The 23,085-nt window shown below is 34.6% G+C and overlaps 2 protein-coding genes across 2 annotated transcripts; one reads left to right on the forward strand and one right to left on the reverse strand.

The window, feature by feature from the left end:
- The first annotated feature begins 1,072 nt into the window (after positions 1 to 1,072).
- Positions 1,073 to 6,073, forward strand: LOC126654072 (protein NLP4). The gene is made up of 5 exons (XM_050348119.1): positions 1,073 to 1,260; positions 1,852 to 2,835; positions 3,399 to 3,446; positions 3,544 to 4,543; positions 4,778 to 6,073. The coding sequence occupies exons 2-5, from the start codon at positions 1,936 to 1,938 to the stop codon at positions 5,650 to 5,652; spliced, it is 2,823 nt and encodes a 940-aa protein (XP_050204076.1). The 5' UTR covers positions 1,073 to 1,260; positions 1,852 to 1,935; the 3' UTR covers positions 5,653 to 6,073.
- Positions 6,074 to 6,686: 613 nt separating this feature from the next.
- Positions 6,687 to 21,526, reverse strand: LOC126655019 (uncharacterized). The gene is made up of 39 exons (XM_050349024.2): positions 21,225 to 21,526; positions 20,718 to 20,794; positions 20,505 to 20,604; positions 19,984 to 20,091; positions 19,638 to 19,754; positions 19,113 to 19,263; positions 18,624 to 18,871; positions 18,325 to 18,513; positions 18,013 to 18,089; positions 17,824 to 17,941; positions 16,800 to 16,883; positions 15,682 to 15,777; positions 15,438 to 15,539; positions 15,260 to 15,328; positions 14,456 to 14,551; positions 14,268 to 14,375; positions 13,283 to 13,396; positions 12,848 to 12,931; positions 12,579 to 12,707; positions 11,827 to 12,025; positions 11,593 to 11,736; positions 11,439 to 11,482; positions 11,205 to 11,288; positions 11,046 to 11,114; positions 10,880 to 10,956; positions 10,654 to 10,723; positions 10,004 to 10,153; positions 9,557 to 9,598; positions 9,291 to 9,435; positions 9,079 to 9,143; positions 8,918 to 8,983; positions 8,485 to 8,578; positions 8,163 to 8,199; positions 7,975 to 8,032; positions 7,771 to 7,881; positions 7,587 to 7,654; positions 7,415 to 7,481; positions 7,267 to 7,335; positions 6,687 to 7,078 (listed from the first exon to the last, which is right to left on the reverse strand). Exons 1-39 carry the CDS (start codon positions 21,279 to 21,281, stop codon positions 6,992 to 6,994), a joined length of 3,870 nt encoding a protein of 1,289 aa, XP_050204981.1. The 5' UTR covers positions 21,282 to 21,526; the 3' UTR covers positions 6,687 to 6,991.
- Between the last annotated feature and the right edge of the window lie 1,559 nt (positions 21,527 to 23,085).

The following is a 23,085-nucleotide window of genomic DNA, read 5'->3' on the forward strand; positions in this document are numbered from 1 at the left end:
TATTTTACTTTTTTTTGACATTTTACTAGTTATTATTCCATGATGTTTAATAACTTTTCATGATAAACAAAAATAAAAAAGGATGAGACTGTAAATTTGTAATTAAAAAAAGAAAGAAAAGTGGCACACACATAGAAACGCCACTAGTGCTACTAGAGCCCCATATTAAACCCACTTGAACATAGAGATCAGATTCCACTTGTATTTCTTTCTCTATTATTATAATCAACTAGAAAATTAGGAGCAGCAGGTAAATTATTTAAAGATTAGGGATGATTATTTTTTTGGTTTAGTTAAATCCCAACCAAAATAATATTTATATATTCCTTCAGTCTCGTTTAAACAAGGACGTATAATCATTTCTACATAAATAAAAAATAATAATAAATTATATTAGTACTATTTTTTTCTCTTTTTAACGCTGTAACAGTGTGTTATAAATTATATTTTAGGATGGTGGTAATTAATTTTAAAAAGAATAGAAAAAAATAAAAAAAAAATTATATTGGTGGACTAATCAAAAAAGTCCTTATTTCGAAATTACGTATAGAAAGAAAAAAGTAAATATTTCTCGCGATAGCCCTTCAAAATTGATGAATAAAGAAAATACTACGATTTACTAAAAAAATTCACATAAAAATATAGATAGGATGTATTCCTTCTTAAAGGAGACATATAAACAATTAGATTATATAAATAAAAACTGAAAAAAAAATGAAAAATAGATCAAATGGAATCAAACAACAAACTTTTTAAATGTAAATAATAAACTAACTATTGATTTACTTGATCTATTGACCTAATGAATTAAAATATATACAGATTGAGTCAGCACCTGCTCAAGATAGCAACTGGATCAAGCTCTTTGCTTCTCTTGTTATCGGTAAGTTTTGTACTATAATTCTAATAAGTTGAGGTTGGGAAAAAGTTGAGCTGAAGGCGAGAATTTCAAGATTGGGCCAACAACAAAAATTAAAATAAAAAAATGAGCTGGTTTTCTTTGTGGGGTCAGTTGCTAGGAGGTAGAATCTTCACCCGCACAATAATAATAAAATGGAATCCATCACTTCTCTACTTGAGGTTCAGATTATTACTCTCTTTCTTGTGGAGCTCATTTGCCAAAGGACACCCTAACTCTGTGTCCTAAAATAAAGACTGCAGTTTTATGAGTGTGTTGCTGCTTCTCAGACAGTCAGACAAGTATAACTTGGGTTTCTTTTTTGGGTTTCATTCTACAACAACTCTTCAATACTTAAAAGGGTATCTTCAAGAATCTTTCTTTCTACAGTAAGTTTTTGTTTTTTTGTTTTTAGTTGGTCTGCTCATTAATGGCATTTGTTTGAGGTTATGAATCCATTTTTTATTTTTATTTTCTTTCATCAAGATAAATTTATGGATTTGGGTATTTTTATTCTTCATAAAATTGGAATCTTTGAATAGAAGTGGGAGAAAAGTGATGTCTTGGTGCCAGCCTTGTAAGAATATATGGAAAGTGGGCTTCTATTTCTAGTTTTTTTTTTTGAGTCTAATGATGGATTTGCTGGCTTTCAAATTGAATTTTAACTCTGCTTAGTGGTTGCTGGTGACCAAGTTAACTTTTTCTACCTTGGCTGCTAAGGGATGTGTGCGAAAAGGGAAGAGGGATTAGGGAACCTAATCTTTATTAAATGTTTCATTAATCTTTTTGTTAATGCTCAATCTGGAGTATCCTATTCATTCTCTCCCACTTTGGTCAATGGGAGAATAAAAGAATCATTTTTTTCTACTTCCAGTTGTTCTCTTAATAATTTGAATGATTTTATCTTGTTTTGTGCTCCATTGATTTGTTCTGAGGATTTTTTCATAATTTAGATAGAAGAGATTTGAAGACCTCATGTGGAAGTAGATCATCTTTTGAAGAACTTCAGATTTCGGGATTTTGAGGACAGGATCTTAATGGAAGAGGGTATTTTCTCTTCGGGTTCCTTACTTGGCGCACACGCAGATTCAGCTATGGACTTGGATTACATGGATAAATTGTTTTTAGAAGGATGCTGGTTGGAAACAATAGATGGATCTGAGTTCTTTAATCCGAGTCCCTCTGGTTCAACCGCGTTTGTTGATTCATTTGTATGGCCCGTTTCAGATATCAACAACGCCGAGTTGGCCTACACTCCATCTCAGAAGAGCAATCCAGAAGAGGAACACGTATCATTGTTGCTGAGGCATTCACCCGCCGATGAATTCCAAGAAACAAGTCTTCTCAATACAGAAGCTACTGGTCATGACATAAATAGTGTTGTTACATTGGAAAATAATGCAGCTGATGCTTCTGAAGTAAGCAGAAGGTGGTGGATTGGACCAAGAGCAAATCCAGGTCCCAGAACTTCTGTGATAGATAGATTAATAACAGCACTCAGTTACATTAAGGATTTCACCAAAGATAAAGATGTCCTTATACAATTATGGGTCCCTGTTAATAGAGGCGGCAGACGCATTCTTGTTACTTATGACCAAAATTTTGCACTTGTTCCTAATTGTCAGAGACTGGCAAATTACAGAGATATATCCGTTAACTATCAGTTTTCAGCTGAGGAGAACTCCAAGGACATGGTGGGGTTACCTGGTCGCGTGTTCTTAGGCAAGGTTCCTGAGTGGACTCCTGATGTTCGATTCTTTACAAGTGATGAATACCCACGAGTAGATCATGCTCAACAATATGGTGTTCGTGGAACACTGGCGCTTCCTGTTTTTGAACAAGGGAGCAGAACTTGCTTGGGTGTCATTGAAGTGGTTACAACTGCGCAAAAGATCATGTACCAGCCTGAGCTTGAGAATGTTTGCCGGGCCCTTGAGGTTTGTTTTCTTATTTTCCGAGGCTTCTTCTCATTTTGCTGGTGTAGTTAATTCAGCTATTGTTGCATTGAAAACTAACTTCATTAACAGACTGGAAAGTCAATGCCAATTTGACATCGGACCGATCCATCACGTCTCATGCCAAGCTTACATACAGTTTATTTTTGTTATTATTATATTTATCCATGTTCAGCTCATATGGTTGATTCACATCGAAACTCAAGTAATTTACGATTTTTATTAGTTGGGATTGAGAACAAGAGAAGCTTCTATTCATTGTTACATCAAATTTACTTCAGCTCAACAGTCAATTTTTTGTTGTCCCTTCTTTTATATATTCATCTCTTGAAACTTCAGCATAAGAATGTGTCTCTGTCATCCAGTGATTTTTACTCATAGTTTTGATTTGATGAGATTAATCTGATGTAGGTATAATTTTAGGTAAGGAAAGGAATCAAAGCTTCTTGCTCAAACTAACTTGTTTAAAGATTAAGCTTGAGTGTGGAGTGACAATTCATTTAAACTCTTGTGTATTTGATTGGAGATAACGTTTTAACTTTCAGGCTGTGGATCTTCGGAGTTCTGGGGTACCAGGCATGCTGAATGTAAAGGTAGTTAAAGCATCAAAACAAAGTTAACCATTTCTAAATTATTTGCTATGTCGTGGAATGAGTCTTATTTTTTGTTATTTTATTTCTTTCATGCCAGGCATGTGATATGTCGTACCAAGCTGCACTGCCTGAGATTTATGAGGTTCTTAGATCTGCTTGTGAGACACATAAGTTGCCATTAGCTCAAACTTGGGTCACATGTTTCCAACAAGGCAAGGGAGGATGTCGACATTCTGATGAAAATTTCTTCCGCTGTATTTCAACCGTGGATCATGCTTGCTATATACGTGAAACTTCTGTCCAGTATTTTCACGAGGCTTGCTCTGAGCATCACTTGTTAAAAGGTCAAGGAGTTGCTGGGGAAGCATTCTTGACTAATCAACCATGCTTTACGAGTGACATAACTTCATACGGAAAAACTGACTATCCTCTTTCTCATCACGCAAGGATGTTAGGATTGCGTGCTGCTGTTGCAATTCGCCTCCGAAGTGTGCACACTGGAAAAGCTGATTTTGTCCTCGAGTTCTTTCTGCCATTGGATTGTACGGATCCAGAAAACCAGAAGAAGATGCTCACTTCACTGTCTGTCATCATACAACAGGTCTGCCGGTCCTTACGGGTTGTAACAGACAAAGAACTGGAGGAAGAAGTTAATTTTCCCGTTAGTGAAATGGTAGCCCCTACAGATAGCAGACCTTGGAGAGAAGAAATATTAAGGGCCAAGCATCCATATTCTGAAGATAATTTAAGGGCTACACATCCATATTCTGAGGGTTATACTGAAGAGAATTTATCCTGGACTGCTCATTTCAATGAGGCCCAAGAAAGTGGTTATCACGATACCATGGGTCAAATTAAGAAGCAAAATGTATTAACAGGTGAAAAATCTATGAGGCATAGGAAAACTCAAGAAGATAACAGCCTGAAACGGGGTATCGAGTGTGAAGATTCTGCAGTTGCTGAAGGTAGCTTTTCGAGTGTCTGTATGGGTAAAACTGGAGAGAAAAGACGTACCAAGGCTGAGAAAACAATCACTCTGCAAGTTCTTAGACAGTATTTTGCTGGAAGCTTAAAAGATGCTGCAAAGAGTATTGGTGGTAAGCACCATTCGGTAAACAGAGTTTATTTAATCTTCTTTGCATTTATGTTAATATTAAGCAGTGTAGTTCAGAAAAAATTCCTCGAAATGTTTAGATGCTTCTTATTGCAATCAGTAATGCAGCATGCAACTTTTGTAGATGGGCTTTTGTGTCGAGTACATATTTGAACATTTGCATTTCTATTGATGACAAGTTGAGTTGAGGGCTCACATATTATTCTTTGCATTTCAGTTTGCCCCACAACCTTGAAACGAATATGTAGACAGCATGGAATTAATCGATGGCCCTCTCGGAAAATCAAAAAGGTCGGCCACTCCTTACAGAAACTTCAGCGAGTAATTGACTCAGTCCAAGGTGCCTCTGGTTCATTGCAGATTGGTTCCTTCTATACAAATTTCCCCGAGCTTGCCTCTCCGAAGTTATCAAGAAGCAGTCCGCTTTCAAATTCAAATCAAACTGAGCATCAAGAGCCATCATGCATACAGACTGAGGAAACTATTTTCAGCTCCCAAGTGGCTGCACCAAAATCTACCTCATCTTCATGCAGTCAGAGTTCCAGCTCGAGCCAGTGTGTTTCCAGTGGGACTCAGCAAAGTCCTTCTGCGTCAACCATACCCACTGCTGCAGATCCTGTGCTTGGGGGAAAATCAGGTAACGGAATGTTAAAGAGGGTTAGAAGCGAAGCAGAGTTGCATACCTCAAATGAAGCAGAAAACTTGCTGCCTGGATCTCCCAGCCATCAATCTCTTGGGGACCAAGCTAATTTGGGAAACCTTCCACCTTTACCTAAAACTAATATCCGCACTTCCCAAGAGATTGATACTCGTAGAGTGAAGGTAACGTTTGGACATGAGAACATCCGATTACGCATGCCAAACAATTGGGAATTTAGAAATCTATTGGAAGAAATTGCTAGACGGTTTAACATAGATGATATAAGCAGATATGACTTGAAATATTTGGATGATGACTTGGAGTGGGTTCTATTGACATGTGATGATGATTTGGAGGAGTGTCTGGATGTATGCCAATCATCTCAGAACTACACCATTAAACTGTCACTCCAAATTTCTTCTCATCTGTTGGGAAGCAGTGGTCTTTCCTGACACTAATTAGGGTACACTTAGTTGTGTCGATGAGGCATGTACTTTTCGGATTCAATGTATTAGAGTTACGCTGCTTTAAACTGCTGAAGTTGTAATATAGTTAAGCAGCGGAAATAGAGAATAGGCTGATGCTGGAATGCGGAACTTTGTTGATTTGCGGACCTGGAGATTAACGAGATGGTGATCTTGAAGGGCGAAAAAGCTTATAGCATTCTGAAATGACAAGACGAGACGGGATCATAAGAGATATGATCGAGTCTTTTGCTAGAGCATATGTTGTTGACATAACCGATGCAGCTAGCTTTCAGTCCCTTCGAGATTCAATCATTGTTGAGTGAGCGAAGTCCTTAATAAACTTTTTTGGAGCATATGAATGTATAATATATGTTGATATAAATAAGGGATTGTCACCTTTGATAAAGTTTTTGTTCAATCTTTTCTCGCTTCTTTTTGATTTATTAATTTTTAATATTTGTTGAGGATGTCATGGCATAGCTATCAAGCCAGTAAAATGAGCATTCTGGTGGCTATTTTTAATATCATGATTATATTATTAAATCTATTTTTACCATGGTTGTTTTTTTCTTTATAAAAAAATTTAGGTCCCTCATTTACTGTCAGGACAATCTTTTAACTGTGAGCTACTAGATTTTCTAAGCGCCGCAAGGGAATACATAGTTTATATGATAGATGGAATACTTGTTTTTTGTTCCGTCAAATTTTGTAGTTTCTGAGTTGCAAATGATATTAAGAGCTTATTTAGCTGGAGGATCGAGGAATGTTGATAGAATTTGGTGATTTTTAATTTATATTTGAGACGAAAATAACTATTAAAAGCCAAGAAAGTTTGAGAAAGGGAATATTGTCGGCAAGCATAAGCAAGCCGCAGTTATTCCGTAAGCATAATGGGAACCTAGTGGAGTAAAGTTAACAAGGTCCTGTGAACTCTTGCGTCACTATTGACTAGTGCTGCAACCAAAACGCCTTACGTGAGACCGCATTTTTAATAATTTAAGAAGAATCCCACTCCCAGATTGCGTCACTATTCACTGCATAATAAGCCCAAACTTGGGTGTTACATTAACCACATAAAAGACAAACCGTTTGTATAATTTCAGTTCTTTTGGGACCCTTTTAAATCATAATATGTCAAATTTAGCTGTAATACTTTGGAAATGAACAATTTTTTTTTTTTTTTATTTCCTTTGGTAAAATATACATGTGCCAGAAAGGATACAAGCATTTTGCTCTATTAATGTTACATGTAACTTTAGCACCTTAAGGAAATAATTATGTAAAAAACAAAAAGAGCCTGCAATAAGTATGATGCTTCAACTTCTTATGGCTGCAGTGAAACTGACGGCCGATCTTCTGGCTTCTCAACAAGCCTACATCTTGATGGAGGACCAAACATGCTCAACATTACCTGCAATTAGTTTACCCCAAACCACTTTATCTAAATCATGATTATCATTCAATTACGACTGTTCTGTTCCTGAACAGTATTTTGATGTTGTTCATAGTTCTAAGGGAAAAATAAAAATAAAAAGCTATAGCATCCCTGGAGATTTTGAACCAGCAAATCCGCAATTGGGGGTGAATCAGTGTACTTACTGGTAAAAACACCAGACCATGCAAGAAACCGAGAAGGACCAACGCCAAATACATTTGGAAGTAATAAACCTGCAAAACAAATGTATTAAATATATGGAAATAATAGGTTACCATGTGCATTTCATACTTAAGGGTGTAGAACAGAGACCACAAAAACTTCCGTCCTCGAGAAGCATAGAACAAGCACCCCGACTAGTTTTGTTAGTGTGATTCCGCTGCAAGTTTTATATCACAAGAACATGGAATTGGTCAGCAATCTAGTTTTAAATTGCTACAGAAACTTTAGATAGGATTAATGGCGGTTGTATTTGGAAAAGAACCTGAATACTGAAGCGCCCATTGTACCTAGAGCCTCCTTCACTCTTTGGTCTCTGTCTCCACTGCTTACCTGGAGAACGGCGAGAAGTTATAATTTCTTGGATAAATAGGTAGAAAATACAAGGTTTGACAAAATGAAATATATAAATTGAGATTAATTCCCATCACTAACTGAATGATGCTTACTGAGAAAGCATGTGTTATATGTACACAGAACTCAACGGAAATGCCCACTGCCATGACGAGGTTAACTACTGAGACTGCATTCAGTTGAATATTCAGAATTGCCATCACACCCTGCAAAAAGAACCTCTCGTAAGCCAAATTAAAAGCATAAAAGTAAAGCAAATAAATTGTAGGAAATATTCAAAATTCTGCTACACGGGGTACCATGAGATCAATGACAATCATCGCCAAAACCAGTAAAATGATTGCAGAACTCCATAAACTATAGCAGACAAAAAAAATTAGTAATTCATTGGCCCACCATTTAAAATTTCATCAATAGAATCTGCCACTGCAGCCTGCTATTTTTTTCCACAAAGAAAATGTTTACAAGGGCTAAAGAGAAAACTAACCTGCATGTGATAATTAAACAAACTAGAAACACCGCACCTGGGATATCAACAATAAAATCCGATGAGTGCATTATATTGGAACAAAAGATGGGTTGACAGATCCGATCCATTATTGTTCATTATAGTACAACAATGCACAGATATTACAAATTATACATGGACACATGAAAAAAAAGGTACCAAAGAGTTGCTCAGAAAACTGATATTTTCATGCTTACTTGAAAATATTTAAAGCACAAAAGAGAAAATCCAAGGTCCACAATGTCTTAAGAAAATAGGAACATGTTAATTATTGAGTGCTTCACTTTTTAAAGTTACTAACCAATTGCAATAGCCAGGTTGATCAATGCCGTTTTCCATATATCAAGATATTGTTCAAAAAACATGTAGAACACCGAATATGGGAAGATTTCCAGCTGCATCAGAAAAGAATAGGAAAGAAATAAATAAGTAAGAGGCAATTTTACCAATAGTATCAATCGTGCAGTCACTCTTTTTGGAAAACACTTGTAGCATGCATGAACAAGTCGACATATTTTATCCAAAGGAAGCGTAAAACGTTTAACCACTTTTACTTCTTGTGACTACCAAGTAGTGATCATACCATAGAAACAAGAAGTATTGGCTTCCCACATTGGAGCAGCAAAAGAATTGCTACAATTTAATTTAAAAAATCTTAACTTATTTTAAAGGAAGAAAGAAGTAAGTTCAGTCAAATAGAAGTTTGCTATAACTTGTTAATATTTAAATTTTACCTTCAAAGAATCAGACATTCTTGAACTGAATTCCCGAGCAGCCCTCATAGAATTTACAAAGTCAACCTGAATGAAACAAAGTTGCCATCAATAACAAAACTCTCAATATAATTGGCCAAAATAACTTGTCATGCAAATTATAACATCAGAAAAAACATCACCTGTTTGTTAAGAGGGGTATGATATGTGCGGAAGGATGATGCTTGAATAACACCATTCTCATAACCTGACCCAAGAAAATGCTAAAAATTCTCACCGCATTCAAACAATAGACTGTAAAGTTCTTTGAAGCATGCAAGCATGAAGGAACTTTTCTCATAATCATTGACTTTCATGCTATTCAGAGGGAAAAAAGATATCCAGTTTGACAAACCTTTCAGCTCCACACTACTAGTGTAAGCACCATGGCCCCCTTTAGCACAGTCAGCAGAAGGCAGAGCATTAAGGAATAGTGGGAGTTTGTCTCGAAACTGTGTTGTAGATGGACGTCCATTATCCAAATCTGCATGGCGGAAGCACTGAAATATTCCAAAATGGTTACCAATTGAACTCTCTTTCATATAAAAAATGACGTGCTACTGCCTTAATAATTTCCAGTCAAAAGCACAATTCATTTAGACAGCAAAATATGTAGCTTACAGTAGTGCAATCTTTGCAAACTCCATCGCTATCACAAGGAGGCTGGGAAAGAGAAGAAAAGATAAGTTATACGAATTTTCTAGATAAACAACCAGTTGTCAAAAGAAGTGTAAATTCAAATTTAGAAACAAGAGAAAATACAACAATTGCCATTTGCCAGTATAGCACAGTTGGTCAGATATCTATTTGACTGTGTTCTTAAGCCATTGTAGAATAAGAACTTTCACCCAATGAACCATAAAAATATTTCATATCTAGTCGGATACAAAGTTCTAAATCTAATATCTTTTTATACTAGTGCGTAAAGTAACTTATGATACACAATGATAAGAATAGCAATCGTAGAAGCAAGTTTTAGCACGTAAACTTTCAGGTCAGCATCGAGCAATGCATCAGGAGTGCTATACCGAAAATTAGGAAAAATATCAAGAGTGAGAAGACATGTGCCTGATCGTCAGGGGGACAATAACTCCCATTTGTGAACTTCCGGCAGCAACCAAAAGCTTCTGGAGATATCCACACGAGAAGGTCATCAAGCCATGACGCAGCTGGCTTAGCAATATAGCTAGACTTAGGCATCAATGATGCTCTAGCAATCTGCAGAAGCAAGAAGATAAAATATTCTTGTCAAAGGAAAAAAAAACTAGCAATGAAAAGAGTAGTAAGAGCTCGAGGTACATTAGTTAAACGTTGAAGCAACCTTACTTTTTCTGCAGGATTAAGATTTACCCTGAGTGATAAATTATTTATAAGGTTAGCAAACTAAGTGTGACAATGTAAGTGAAAGATTACAAAGAAAAACTTTGAAGACATACTGCAATTTACAAAGAAACTACCACCAGTACAAGACTTCAAGTGAAATAAATTCTTATCTAAACATAAAATAGACAGAACAAAAAAAAGCCAACTAGATTACTGTCAGTGTTATATTTCAAAAAACTGCACATGACTTTTCACTCTTGGATTCTTTATATAATATATGAATAAACCACTAAACATAAATAAATATCAAGATTGTGAACAGAAATGAAGATTGGAATGCATTCAATTATAGAAAACCGAGGCGTTATAGATGAGGAAATGAAATAAACAATTACCTCATTCAAAAGAGAATCTGAGTCACATTGGCTGATGGAGCACAACTGATTAGTGTGTTTTGATTCTGAGCTGAGGAGTAAAATACATATCAGTTTGAAGAACTTGCAGCATGAAAACAGTAATATTAAACTTCAAGTGTAAACTCTTAAGCTGTCAATGGAAGCTAAGGCTTGAATACCTTTTTCAAAACAATCAGAACTTAGATACAAATGGCCATGAAATTACCTGTAATTGTAGTTCTTCACAACAAAGTATAGTGGGGGACCAATTCTAAGATACTTTGAGACATTATCGAAATAACCCTGTTGGAAAAAGAAATTAATTTTTAATTGACAAGTAACCTTGGTACATGCATGGATTAAAGTTACAAAACAGTATCAGGTAGTTGAACCTGAAGATATGAGTCCCGTGGAAGAACAATTTTCTGATCCAAACCAGGTTCAACCCTAGTGGATAGTGCCTATAATCAGAGATGTTATAAGTTAACTTGGAGATATGTAAGAGGCGGAAACCTTGCAGAATCCAAAAGATAAGATGCTGAATAACTCACAATGCCAGCCAACGTTAAAGCAGTAAAGATGGAAATGACAGCTATCTTAACTACCCAAAGACTGAGCACAGGCGCATGGACCTCCTAGGAAATGAAAAATAGAAGCCCAACTTGATCAGAATGATGAGAAACAATAAGTACATATTACTAAAATGATCATTAGATACTTTTCCAAGTATGTTAAATAAGATAATACAAATCTAGATAAGATAATAGTATCTAATATTCAATTACCTTCATATATCGAGCAAGTAATCCGGGCCTCCTTTCACCGATGCCTAAACATTCAAATACAATGACAATCAGAGTTAAAATCAAAGTATACAATATGAACTAAAATGTATATGCTAGATACCAAATTAGAATTTTTGAGTTTTTCAAGTTGCACCTTTATCAGAGTCTGCATATGATGATGAAGTTCTTAAACATGGAAAACAATCAACCCTCTTATCCTCTGCTCGCAGAAAGTCAAATACTATCAAAGCAACAAATGCAGTAACTTGCAAAAGGAAGTCCAAAAGAACAGCGAGTGCTGCAACAAAGGCGTGGCATAAGGTGACTTTGTAAAAGATGGACATGTAGAGGCTTAACACACTAAGGAAAATGAACAAAATAATCTAACCAGCAAACATTGAAAAAACACGACACGCTGGCATTGGAATAAAGCTCCCAACTGCAAATGCTAGCACCTCGGATAGACTAGCAAGTGTTATAGATGGTCCAACTTCCACAAGTGCATTGCTTATTCGTCCTTCTAATGGCAACTCTAGTGGTTGTCGCTTCACAGCATGCACCAAAATACACATATTGTCCACCCCTACCTGACATAATATATGTTATTATAACATAAGCCATGGAAGTTGCACATAATGCTTTCGTGAATAACCAAAAAATAGTAGTATATCAGTCTAATAGATCATCTAACTTTAGCTTTATATGTCCAAGATAAAGAAACATGGTGGTTCTGAGGCTACGTTGTCAGTTTTTACATGAGGCTATGCTATCTCAGTTCCCAAGCGAGATTCTATCAGATATGACATACATTTAGAAAATTTACAGAGCACCATAGCTGATAAGCTAGCAACAGGCTGTAGATTATATGAGGTCGCTTCCTACTATTTATCTTTCTGGGATAAATGTGGCAGCAGAGATAACAGGTCGGATGACTACTGCCATTTAGTAGTTAACTATTTCCTTACAGAATAAAGAAAGGAACGTGTTATCAAAAGTTGGGAGTATCCCATTTAAACCTCTTTCTCACTTATGAAACACTAGATAAGATGCAAGAACATGTCATGAGTCACGTCACGACACAGTATAGATCCATCATCAAATACAATTAAGTCTAAAATGTTCAAAAAGAAAAACCCTTACTGCTAACACAAGAAACGGAATGACTTCCATGATGATTAAAGTAGATTTTACTCCAATGGCACTAAAAAATCCAACTGATCCAAGCACAGAGAGCATAACAAGTATAACTCCAGAAAGGCCAAGCAATACCTGAAATTCAACCAATCATTCATTAAAAAGGACGAGGCTTAATTACTGCAGGAAATTAGGATTCATTAGAGACATGTAAAATGGTTTAAGAGCATAGGTTCTATAAGAAACACGGTTTAAGGTCAAGGATAAAAACATACCTTCGACGATATGTAAAAAGACGACAAACGAGGTGTGTCTCCAAGAGTAAGAGAGATATAGGCAAACATCACAAGATAGCTTATCTATAAATAAATGAACAGGAAAAACAATGAATATGGATTAATTAGGCAACAAAGAATTTCGATCTAAATCGGAACAAAATGATAAATCTTTTACAGTTTTAAAATATGGATATGATTTTACTAATCAGGATACCATCAGGGATGACTAAAAAGTATTTCTACAGGTTAAATACTCAATCCTGATCATTGAAAAGATAGCTACTACTTCACTGGAGGGGCACTTAGTAGACTGTACCATCTTTTCTAGATAATGTATTTGACTCAATTCACCACTTACAGGTCTTGGACATACTCTTGCAATAAACCATGATATTGTTACCGCATCGTTTTTGACAAGGACAAGAATTTTACCAATATAGTAATAACATCTGCAGTACTTTCTCTTTTCAGTTCTTCCTCAATAGAGCTTTCCGAAGAAAATGACAGTGTAAGTTCTTTTGCTTGCACCATCGGCAACAATTCATCCTATTACAGAAAACACATAATTCAGATAAATTAAGGATCCTTAAACTATATATGGTCACAATAAGTATTCAAACATTTGTGTATTCTGAATAACTCCCTTTGAAGCAGAACAGCGGAAAAAAGGACATTCATACTTAGAACAGATCCAATAACAGTTTTCAATAATTTCCACTGTTTGTATTTATTTATTATTTTAGAACGAAGTTGCTATTTTTTATCAATACTCTTGGAACTTGTCCAACCTTAATGAGATATTTAAGGGGACTTGACTGATGTTCTAAGCTTTGGTTACATCTTATAGGTCTTATAACAACCCTAACTAGATAATAAAAGAAGTAGGACCATGAAAAACCTAGATTGTGCTTCACCTTCCTAATACATCACATCCTATGACATATATTGAGGATTCTTATCACCATATGGACAGGCATTAAAGCGGAGGTTATTTGATTCACTTATTCAAAGCTTAGGTTAGGCATCCCATGTAGAAGTCATTGTAGCTATTTGTTTAGAAAATTCCTACAAGCTACATTGTGAAATGCAGAAAATAATTATCTTTTATGTTCACGACACCAAAACCATTTGCAAATTAAATGTTCAAGACACCAACCAAACCAGATTAATTGGTTTCGAAAATTTAATTCTGAACACAATGGACTTGTGGTTTGAAAAGGCCACCAAATCAACATGAAGACAACCACATATTGTGCTAGTAAAAATTCAAAAAGAGCAATTTGTGATTGCAAGGGTAACCTCAAAATGAGAAATTGTGCAAGCACAAGTATGTACAAATGTTTACATTTTCCTTTTAAAATGAAATAAAATGGAAAATAAAATTCAAATCCACCACTATACTGAGAAAGAAGCAAACCTTTACTAACTGAATAAAGGCCTTCTCCCAAGCAACAGCCTTATCTGTTATATTCCCTTCTTTATCAATAGCATTGTTTACTGGATAAGTTACTATAAATGCAGAAGCCTGTCCCAGAAAAATCATTGCAGAATTGTCACATACGCTGATGTCATGTTGCATTGACTATTTACTAAGAGAAAAAATACCTCGGAATAATTGCTCCCTGAGAAACCACCCAAGGCAGTGCTTGGATCCAGAGGGGCTTTGAAGGCGCTCATACATGACTCTGCAGAGGTATAATGCTGAAATGGCAAACAGAAAATGTTTTTAATAGGTCACTTGGTGAAACATTTCTTTTAGTCATCTTCTTTTTACACCAAAGTTGATTAATAAAGCTAGAAAAGTATATGAGGACAACCCTCTTAAAAATACTTCATGTTAGACACAGATCATATGCTTTTATCTAATTCAGAGACTTCAGTATTGGAAAAATTTATCTTTCACCTGGCGCATACAATCATTTCAAAAATAAGGTTTTATTTTCCCGAGTAGGAGAAGAATTTAAACCAGAATTAGGGTCTCCTCTGCTCTGCCTACAAAGACACCTTCTATTCCCAAACAAAATATGTTAAATTCACATTCAAACAAATAAGGTATTAACCAAAATACAGTAAAGAAATATAGTATGAGTACATACGATGGCCAGTGCAAAATCAACCTCTTAAACACCATACCCAATTACACAACTTTCGAATATTGTAAGAGGTATTGCATCATCATTCTCCTCCAATCATCTCAATAGTCAATATTATTGTAACAAAAAAAGGAGAAAAGATCATGCACGACAGTAAATAATCTTCTTTAGTTGATGAATTTTTTAGAAAAAGGAAGGGACTAACAAACAGCAGCATGCTCAAAAAGACGATGAAAAATGTTAAGCATAACTTATGAATGAAAGGACATGTTTCTCATATTTAAACAAGCAGTGAATATGGTACATCAAACTATACCTGCAAGCAATAATTGACGTGCTCAACTCCCCCAGAATCTTCATAATTTTGAGGATCCATTTGGAAATACTAGTCACCAGAGAGAGAAAGGACAATTAGTCACCTCTAAATTATGTTTATATTTGCAGTCAATTAAAGCCCTATTTAGCTGAATTGATTGTTCAGGCCAGGTAGAAACCTGCAGAACACTTTGAGTAGCACAATCTTGGTCTAGTGGCTTCAGACAAATATCACTCAAAGATATCATTGATCCAGAATAATTTGCACGGATCCCATCAACCTATTCCAATTGAAAGTAATTGAACATAAATGTTTCAAAACCTCGTATTACCAATAATAAAAGGGAAAAGACGAAGTAAAAAAATAAAACCCATTCATGTTCAGCGCATCTCATATAACACTAGATGCATGAGCATGACTACCTTCTTTTGTAAATCAAAGAGTAACTTAATATTGTTCTCTGTCAAAATACTTGGTGATTTTTCATCCTCAGCCTTGGGAGTAGTTGATATAATCAGCTGAAAGATATGAAACTGTAGGTCAAATTTTTTGAAAAATTACAATTCTATTGTGCACATAACAATTTGGATGATCTTTGCTTAATTGAAAAACTGCATTGAAATCTCATAAAATTATAGACTGTAAACACACAAGGAAAATAACAGTTAACTTGGGTCGATATAAATAACAACCTTCAATACAAGTACTTCAGTTTTCTGATTTGACATGCATAAACATATATTCATTTGTAAAATACGAGATGCAGCATGATGGAAGAAGACAGCAGGTAGTTCACTGATGGAGAAAAGGAGATGCTGATGCTTTTCCTCTGCTGATATATGCTAGTGATACTAACAGCCAGATTTCAAGATGTCGGTCAAGTGACACATAATGCGATTGAAACCCATCTTTCACAAAACTAATTGGCTTGTTTTGAGTACCAAATCACCTTCATTTATAAGTGACTTTAATTTCCTTAAATCATTTCCTATATGAGATTACTGATATTTCTCTTATAAGTGGGATTTATCTATCTCTCCTTTATTTATTCGATATGGAATTTTTCATATCTTCAACACTTTTTCTCAAATGCAACTGAAACTGGACAGGTTATCACTAATATATATAAGCAACTCGTCCATCATTACCACTTCTTTGCTTGTCTCTCTAAGGTCCCTGATCATTAACAGGCCTATCCTCTTATTCTAGCTCAACTCTAGGACCTTGAACACTTGTCCCATATCGCCTAAGTTTAAGCTATTTAAACTTTTGATACCATTTAAAAACTCCATGAGTCATAAGAATGCTAGGTTAGTGACATATTATGAATTTGGACTCATCTTGCAACAACCTAGATGGCTTGCACTAATTACCAATCACCCACACTTGTAAATCACTTGATAACCCGCATCTCAAACAATGTCATATCCATATTCTAAAATATAAATCTACAGTTTTACTGCTTCCAACCTGATATAAAAAGCATGATAAAGACACTTGACAGAAGACAAAAAAGCACATTAGTACAACAATGCCTAACCTGCTCAATTCTGTAAAAAGGTGCTAAGTGACTGTCAAAGAACCTCTTCTCTTCTGCAGCTCTACTGCCAGGGCCTACCCATAGCTGAAACAGAACAAGAATTGATGGTGACAAATATATGGGAAAATACTCAAGAGTTTAAGCATGTCAGTTACAATAAAGTCAAAGAAATTTCATGAAATAATTTCTTCTTTTAATGGATCAAGAGCAAAACATACTGCATCATCGCCAATCTCTACGATGTGTATGTATACGTTGCCTTAAGTTATTAAAGTATTGCTGTTTTAATTTTAAATTTTGGTGGGGATAAGTTATTGACGTTCTAAGTGTGAATTTTTCACAACCCTTTCTTTAATATCGTTCATACAAATTTCCTGCTACACGCCCCTTTTAGATATTAGTACCTGCTAATTATCTCGCTGAGAATTATGTGTACCTTATAGCTCTTCTTTTTCATGAGTGTTTTTCTAAAATATAGTCCAATGAACAAAATCATGCAGCTATCACCAAAGATGATTGTAATACGGTGACTAGTAAATATTTTCAGTTTGGCTGGTGCTATAACAGGCCAAAGCTTCAATAAAAAAAATTAAGAAGACCAAAAACAAGAGCTCTTTATATTTGATCAACAGTGTTGGCAAACACTTGCAAGATAACATTTTTGCTAAGATAATACTATTGTTGGAGTCTCACTGAACAATTTGAACTTTTGCGTTATTTGATATGGTATCGGAGCCTCTATGATCGGAAGGTCCCTCTAATATTGAAAGGTTTAGAATTTGATCCTTGGCAATTTCCATTATATTAATTAAAAAGTGAGGTGGGCATGTGTGTTCGTTTGTTTATGTTTCAAGTCTGATGGACATTTGGGTGTGGAGATGTGTTAAGATAATATTGTTGGAGTCTCACCTGACAATTTGAACTTTTGGATTAATTGGTTATTTGCTAATTTGCAAGTAGTGACCACTTAAAAAAGTATTTGCATAAGGGAAATGAAAAAAGAAATTCAAGTGTATAACTGTACCTTCTCAGGTCGAGTCTCCACCTTAAAACGAATTAGACCTAAACAAAGTAGAAGAATTAAAGAAACAGAGACGCTCAACACAAGGATAGGATGTCTAGCAACCCATGTTCCATATCTCCTGAAAGTGAAGTTCCTTGTGAAAAACCCTTCTGTAAAGCTAATTCAATCAATAATGGGATAGGCATTGACCTGTAAAATTTAGACATGTAGCCTTGCACAATTGAAAGCTGAACCCTATTTCCAGTTTGAGGAGAATCTTCAACCATCTGATAATTTTAATTATTAGTAAAAAAAAGGGAAAAACTTGGTCTTCAAAATGAGATCATCTAATTAATAAAAACAGACAGAGACCTCTTAACTTTTCTTCATTTGTAAATTGTTTCATAATCTGTATAAAGGTCCTATTAAGACACCTAAACTAAACTCATTCCCTTAATGCTTAGATTCAGGAATAATAACTATTAGAATTGCGCCAGACCTAAGCTAGAAAGAAACTTGTACCTGCATTGGGAGATCAGCATCCTTCCTTCTAATAACAGAATGAATTTCACCACCATCAGTGATATTTGAAAATGGTTTCATTGTAGAAGTTTGGTCCTTCTCTCTTTTCCGATAGAGCAAACCCCACCCCAAAAACATGGAAACCAACAAGATATAGAGGATAGTCAAAGCAAAATCAATGCATTTAGCCTGCAAAAGTTAAGCAAGGAAAAAATACCAGAATTTGGGCTTATCTTGAGTCAGAAAAAAAAGGCCTAACAACATTAAGATTCACAATTTGATAATGCATGATTCCTCACCTTAAGAGATCCAAGTCTAATTGAACAGGAAGCTCTCTCATGCTGTGGAGGAGGAGCTGTATTGGCACAAACAGGAGAAGAAAGGCAATCACCACAAGAGCAGCCGAGTGATACATCACCACATGAATATGCAGAAACATTCATGGGTTTCATCCCTGATGATTCAGGAGCAGCCGACTTGAATGTAATGGCATACGGTGAGCCTGGGAGATTAGGAGCTGCTCTTCTACCAATAAATGCAAACCACTCTGCCAAAGTTCATACTGCCATAAGCACTAGATAACTTAATCCGAAATACAGGTAATTTGATGCATCATGCAAGCAATAATAGCAATTAGCAACTATCATTGAGAAGATAGAAGTGTTTACACTTCACATCCAAAAAATGACATGTTACTCAATGGACTGAGTGCATGTGTGCATGTGGTGGTCCATATGCATGAGAGAGTGTGTGATAACTGATAATATGTTTCAAAGTATTTAAATCACCTTTAAAATTTTGAGCGCCAGCTCCAATGAAGTCTAGAGCTCGAGTATTCATGGTACCAAACTTTACATCCTTGCAAGAGTTATATAATCCTTCACCAAAAGCATCAGTTATATAAAAATCAATTCCATCCACGGTCAGATTGTTTTTAACCTGAAAGAGAATAAAGCCACCTTCACTTTCTTATGCATAAACAAAGATATGCGAGTCTCCAAGAAGTTAAATGCAACTTAGTAATCAATTATCCATAGATGATTTAATGCGTAATTCCTGTGTATTAGAATATACTAAGCTTACTACAATCGAATAAAATTAAGCATATAACCCTGTCAAATATGCTTATCACGTGATATTGCAAGACATTGGTAAATCTGACATTCAACTTTTATAGTTTACCTTAACAATTCCATTTAAAGGTTTCTTTGCTAATTATAAACATCAAGATGTTGTTTCATACTTCACAGGTCATAATGATGATGTTAAAAGCACACAGACGGCATTAAGATTGATTAATAAGGACTCATTACCTTGGAAACAGAAGTCACATTGATAAACAAACTCTGAAGCGGAGAGCAGGAAAGCTCACAGAACAGATTCAAAAAGTTCCTTAAGCATGCTGGACATCCAACAAGGAAAGGAATTGCCTACAATGGATACATCAATTCATAATCATACATATTGATTTGAACTTTGCAATTTTTAGGAGGGAAAAAGGCATGAAAAGAACTGCAACATAGGGAATCCTAAAAGTGCATCCTATGGAACTGAGTGTTATCAAATCCACACGAAAAAGATCCCATGTTGGAGAATATGTAGAAGACTATCTCAGTCATGAGAGAAAAAATAACTACGCAAGCACACAACAATTCTTACTTGCTGCACTTGTGAACGTAGTGTGTCAAACTGCGCTGCTGTGCAACAAACATTGCCGGTGATTGTTGGGCACAAACTTTGGATCTTTTGTGAAAGCAAGTCATCTGGCTGAGAAACAAAAAAAACATGCAATATGTATTAACAAATTGTAGCAGCTGCTGTACACTTCCAGGAAGCAGAGGAAAGGGCACTATCCTACATTAAAGGGCAAGAATAAATGAAACAGAAAAATATAACACCATTTACAAATTCAATTAGTCTGATAATTAATTCAATGTTTGTCCTCCTATTCAGGCTACGGTAATGCCACAGTATGGCAGTCTTCTTAGGCACCATCCTACATTAATGCCACAATATAGACAACGACCCCATAGACAGTTCCCTAAGGTAATATGAAAGAGTCGAAGTTGGACCTACCAGATGAACTTCCAGAATCCAGATAATTATAAAAAAAACGTCAAGCTAGGAACAATATCAAGGCAAAATTATTGCTATAAGAGCTACAAGTCCTACTAATATACCTTCACAGATGGGGAACCACGAGGACAATTCAATATTTTTCCATCAGCGCGTGCTCCACAGATGTCATACATAGCACAATATCCTTCAGCATGCCTTACCCTAAATAATTAGGATATTAAATATATTAAGTGATAAAAAATTATTTCTAAAGTCACATTGTCTGAGCATTAAAACTAAATGAACATAAAACATAACTGCAATTAATAACTCACCCTGATATGGCATTGGATGTCAAAAGCAAGCGTGTGTCTAATTCCTCTGCTTGTACTATATTTGCAATATATAGAATCTGAGATTTCACAGCAGTTAGTATACAAGAGGAAGATTCAAAATACAAGAAAAGCAATAATTCATTTCTCATGTAATCTGCAGTAACTTTTTGTTTACCTGCTAAAACTGTGAATGCAGTTGAAAAACTTTCGGAACACGATTTCCATATTTTCAGATAAAATACAAAACCGTAAGTTTTGTGGAGTTTTCTTCAGATTAGAGAGTTAAAAAAAGGAAGAAAAAAACAAAAACATTCTACAAAAGGAACATTCCGTTTTAAGCTAAGTATATTTTCTACTTCATTTCTTTGAAAATTTGCCAAACAACAATTCCGTTTAAAAAAAAACAGAGGTGTCTGTGTCTACAGTTACCAAACGAGATAAAAAAAAACGTAAAAAAATTCAAAAATCAAACGGAAAAAAAGAAGAAGCAGAGAGACAGTGGTATACCTGTAAGAGTGAAATTGAAAGGAGAAGCTTCATTGTTGAATAAAATGGAGATTTCATGATGCTATTCTGAAATAGTGTGTATTATAGATAATCTGAATATTGGAATGAATATAGAAAATAGAGAATTAAGGAGAAATGCGAGATTTTATTTAGTTTGGAGAAGAAATAGTCAAATTAAAGAGAAAAGCTGTCAGGAGATTTTATTTATGGTGTGAGCTGAAACAAAAGTGAGGAGAAGAAGAAAGTCCTGAGAGAAAGTGCTGGCAGTCTACACGCTCTTCAAGGGGGAAGCTCAATTTATATATAAATGTATACGTAAAAAGGGATACCAAATAACAAACTCTTATACATATCTCTTTTTTCCATTTACGGAATTGCCCTTTCTTTCCGTTTCTTTGTCCGATTAGTTTTTATAGTCTAGCATCCGAAGCAAATTATTTAGAGGCTTCTGAGGTATAATATAATTAACAGTTTAATAGCTTTTATTTTAAAGTTTATTTAATGGTTTCTCAGTTTTAATTTCGTTAACTGGGAGATCTTTCTGTCAATTTGAGAGACCAAATTGTTTAACAAACTGAAATTCGGGTACTAAATCGTTTAAAAGTAAAGGACCAAATCGTTTAATAAAATTAAAAATAAGGGACGAAATCGTTCACAAAATTAAAGATAGGGTATCAAATCGTTTAAAAATAAGTGTCAAAATTAACGGATCTAATAGTTAACGTAACTAAAATTGAGCGACTATTAAGTAGATTTTTAAAATAAGGAATACCAAACTGTTAATTATATTATACCTCATAGATTTTATCGTAATTTGCTCTAAAATAAAGTATCCTAACTCAATTTGATTATTACATTTCAATTTAATAAAAAAATTGAAGTTATTATTTTTACTATAGAATATATTAATTCAATAATTTAAATAATATGATGCAAATTTACATTTAAAAGTATGAGAAAGTAATATATTAAAAATATAAATTATTATTTTTAACAAAGATGATTCATTTAGTATAGTATAGTCTTATGAATATTATGAGTTTTTTTATTTGATAGTTGAGCTCAGCTCAAAATAAAATACAACTTTAATTTAAATTTTTTAAGTTAATTTTAAGCTTTTTTCCTTTTAAATCAGTCTCTAGTAACTCATTTCATTTGCATCCCCAAAATAGTAGTCTGTTTCAATATTTCTTTTAATTTCTTTTACTGAATAATAGTTATAGTGATTTTTAAATTTTCAATTTTACGAGTAAGTTATAATTTTTTTAAAAATATTCATTTATAAATATGAAATAATTACTATCATCTTCTTGGAATAGAAAATTACTATATTCTCGTATATTTAAAAAATCTTAATATTTTAATTCTGATAATCGAAATTTATCTATTTGAAGAAAGTAGCTATCTAACATTTAAATATTATAGAAAAAAAATAGAAAAAAAATATTTTTCGCATATAGTTATATGTGTGTGCGCGCGCGATAGTGTTGTTGTACGTGTTTCGGTTAATGTTATAAAAATTTACCAACTTTATATGTTTCAATTTTTTTTTGATAATTCGGTAGGGGAGCGCTTGTGGGAGGAAATGAACCCACGACAATTTTACACGTTTCAATTTAATCATGTTCTTTAAAACTTTTTATAAAAACACACCAACTTTCATTTTTTTTCCCAAATTATTACACGGTGCTGATGTGTCACTCATTCATTGGTTAAAAATGACTTACATCTCAGCGAATTGCACCAATGAATGAATGTCACGTTAGCACCGTGTATGAATTTGGGAAAAAAATGAAAGTTGGTGTATTTTTATGAGAAGTTTTTAAAAACGTGATTAAATTGAGAAAACATGTAAAGTTGG

This window comes from Mercurialis annua, linkage group LG1-X (genome assembly GCF_937616625.2).
Source record: "Mercurialis annua linkage group LG1-X, ddMerAnnu1.2, whole genome shotgun sequence".
Taxonomy (NCBI): Eukaryota; Viridiplantae; Streptophyta; class Magnoliopsida; order Malpighiales; family Euphorbiaceae; genus Mercurialis; species Mercurialis annua.

What these genes read in the sequence shown, in the direction of transcription:
- LOC126654072 (XM_050348119.1), top strand. Translation starts at nt 1,936, where the DNA reads ATGGAAGAGGGTATTTTCTCTTCGGGTTCCTTACTTGGCGCACACGCA. An exon ending in ATGTTTGCCGGGCCCTTGAG is followed by an intron (nt 2,836 to 3,398) that starts GTTTGTTTTCTT and finishes TTTAACTTTCAG; the next exon opens with GCTGTGGATCTTCGGAGTTC. An exon ending in CAGGCATGCTGAATGTAAAG is followed by an intron (nt 3,447 to 3,543) that starts GTAGTTAAAGCA and finishes CTTTCATGCCAG; the next exon opens with GCATGTGATATGTCGTACCA.
- LOC126655019 (XM_050349024.2), bottom strand. Translation starts at nt 21,281, where the DNA reads ATGAAATCTCCATTTTATTCAACAATGAAGCTTCTCCTTTCAATTTCA. An exon ending in CTACTCAAAGTGTTCTGCAG is followed by an intron (nt 15,329 to 15,437) that starts GTTTCTACCTGG and finishes TCTGGTGACTAG; the next exon opens with TATTTCCAAATGGATCCTCA. An exon ending in GTGAAGAACTACAATTACAG is followed by an intron (nt 10,724 to 10,879) that starts GTAATTTCATGG and finishes TTTACTCCTCAG; the next exon opens with CTCAGAATCAAAACACACTA.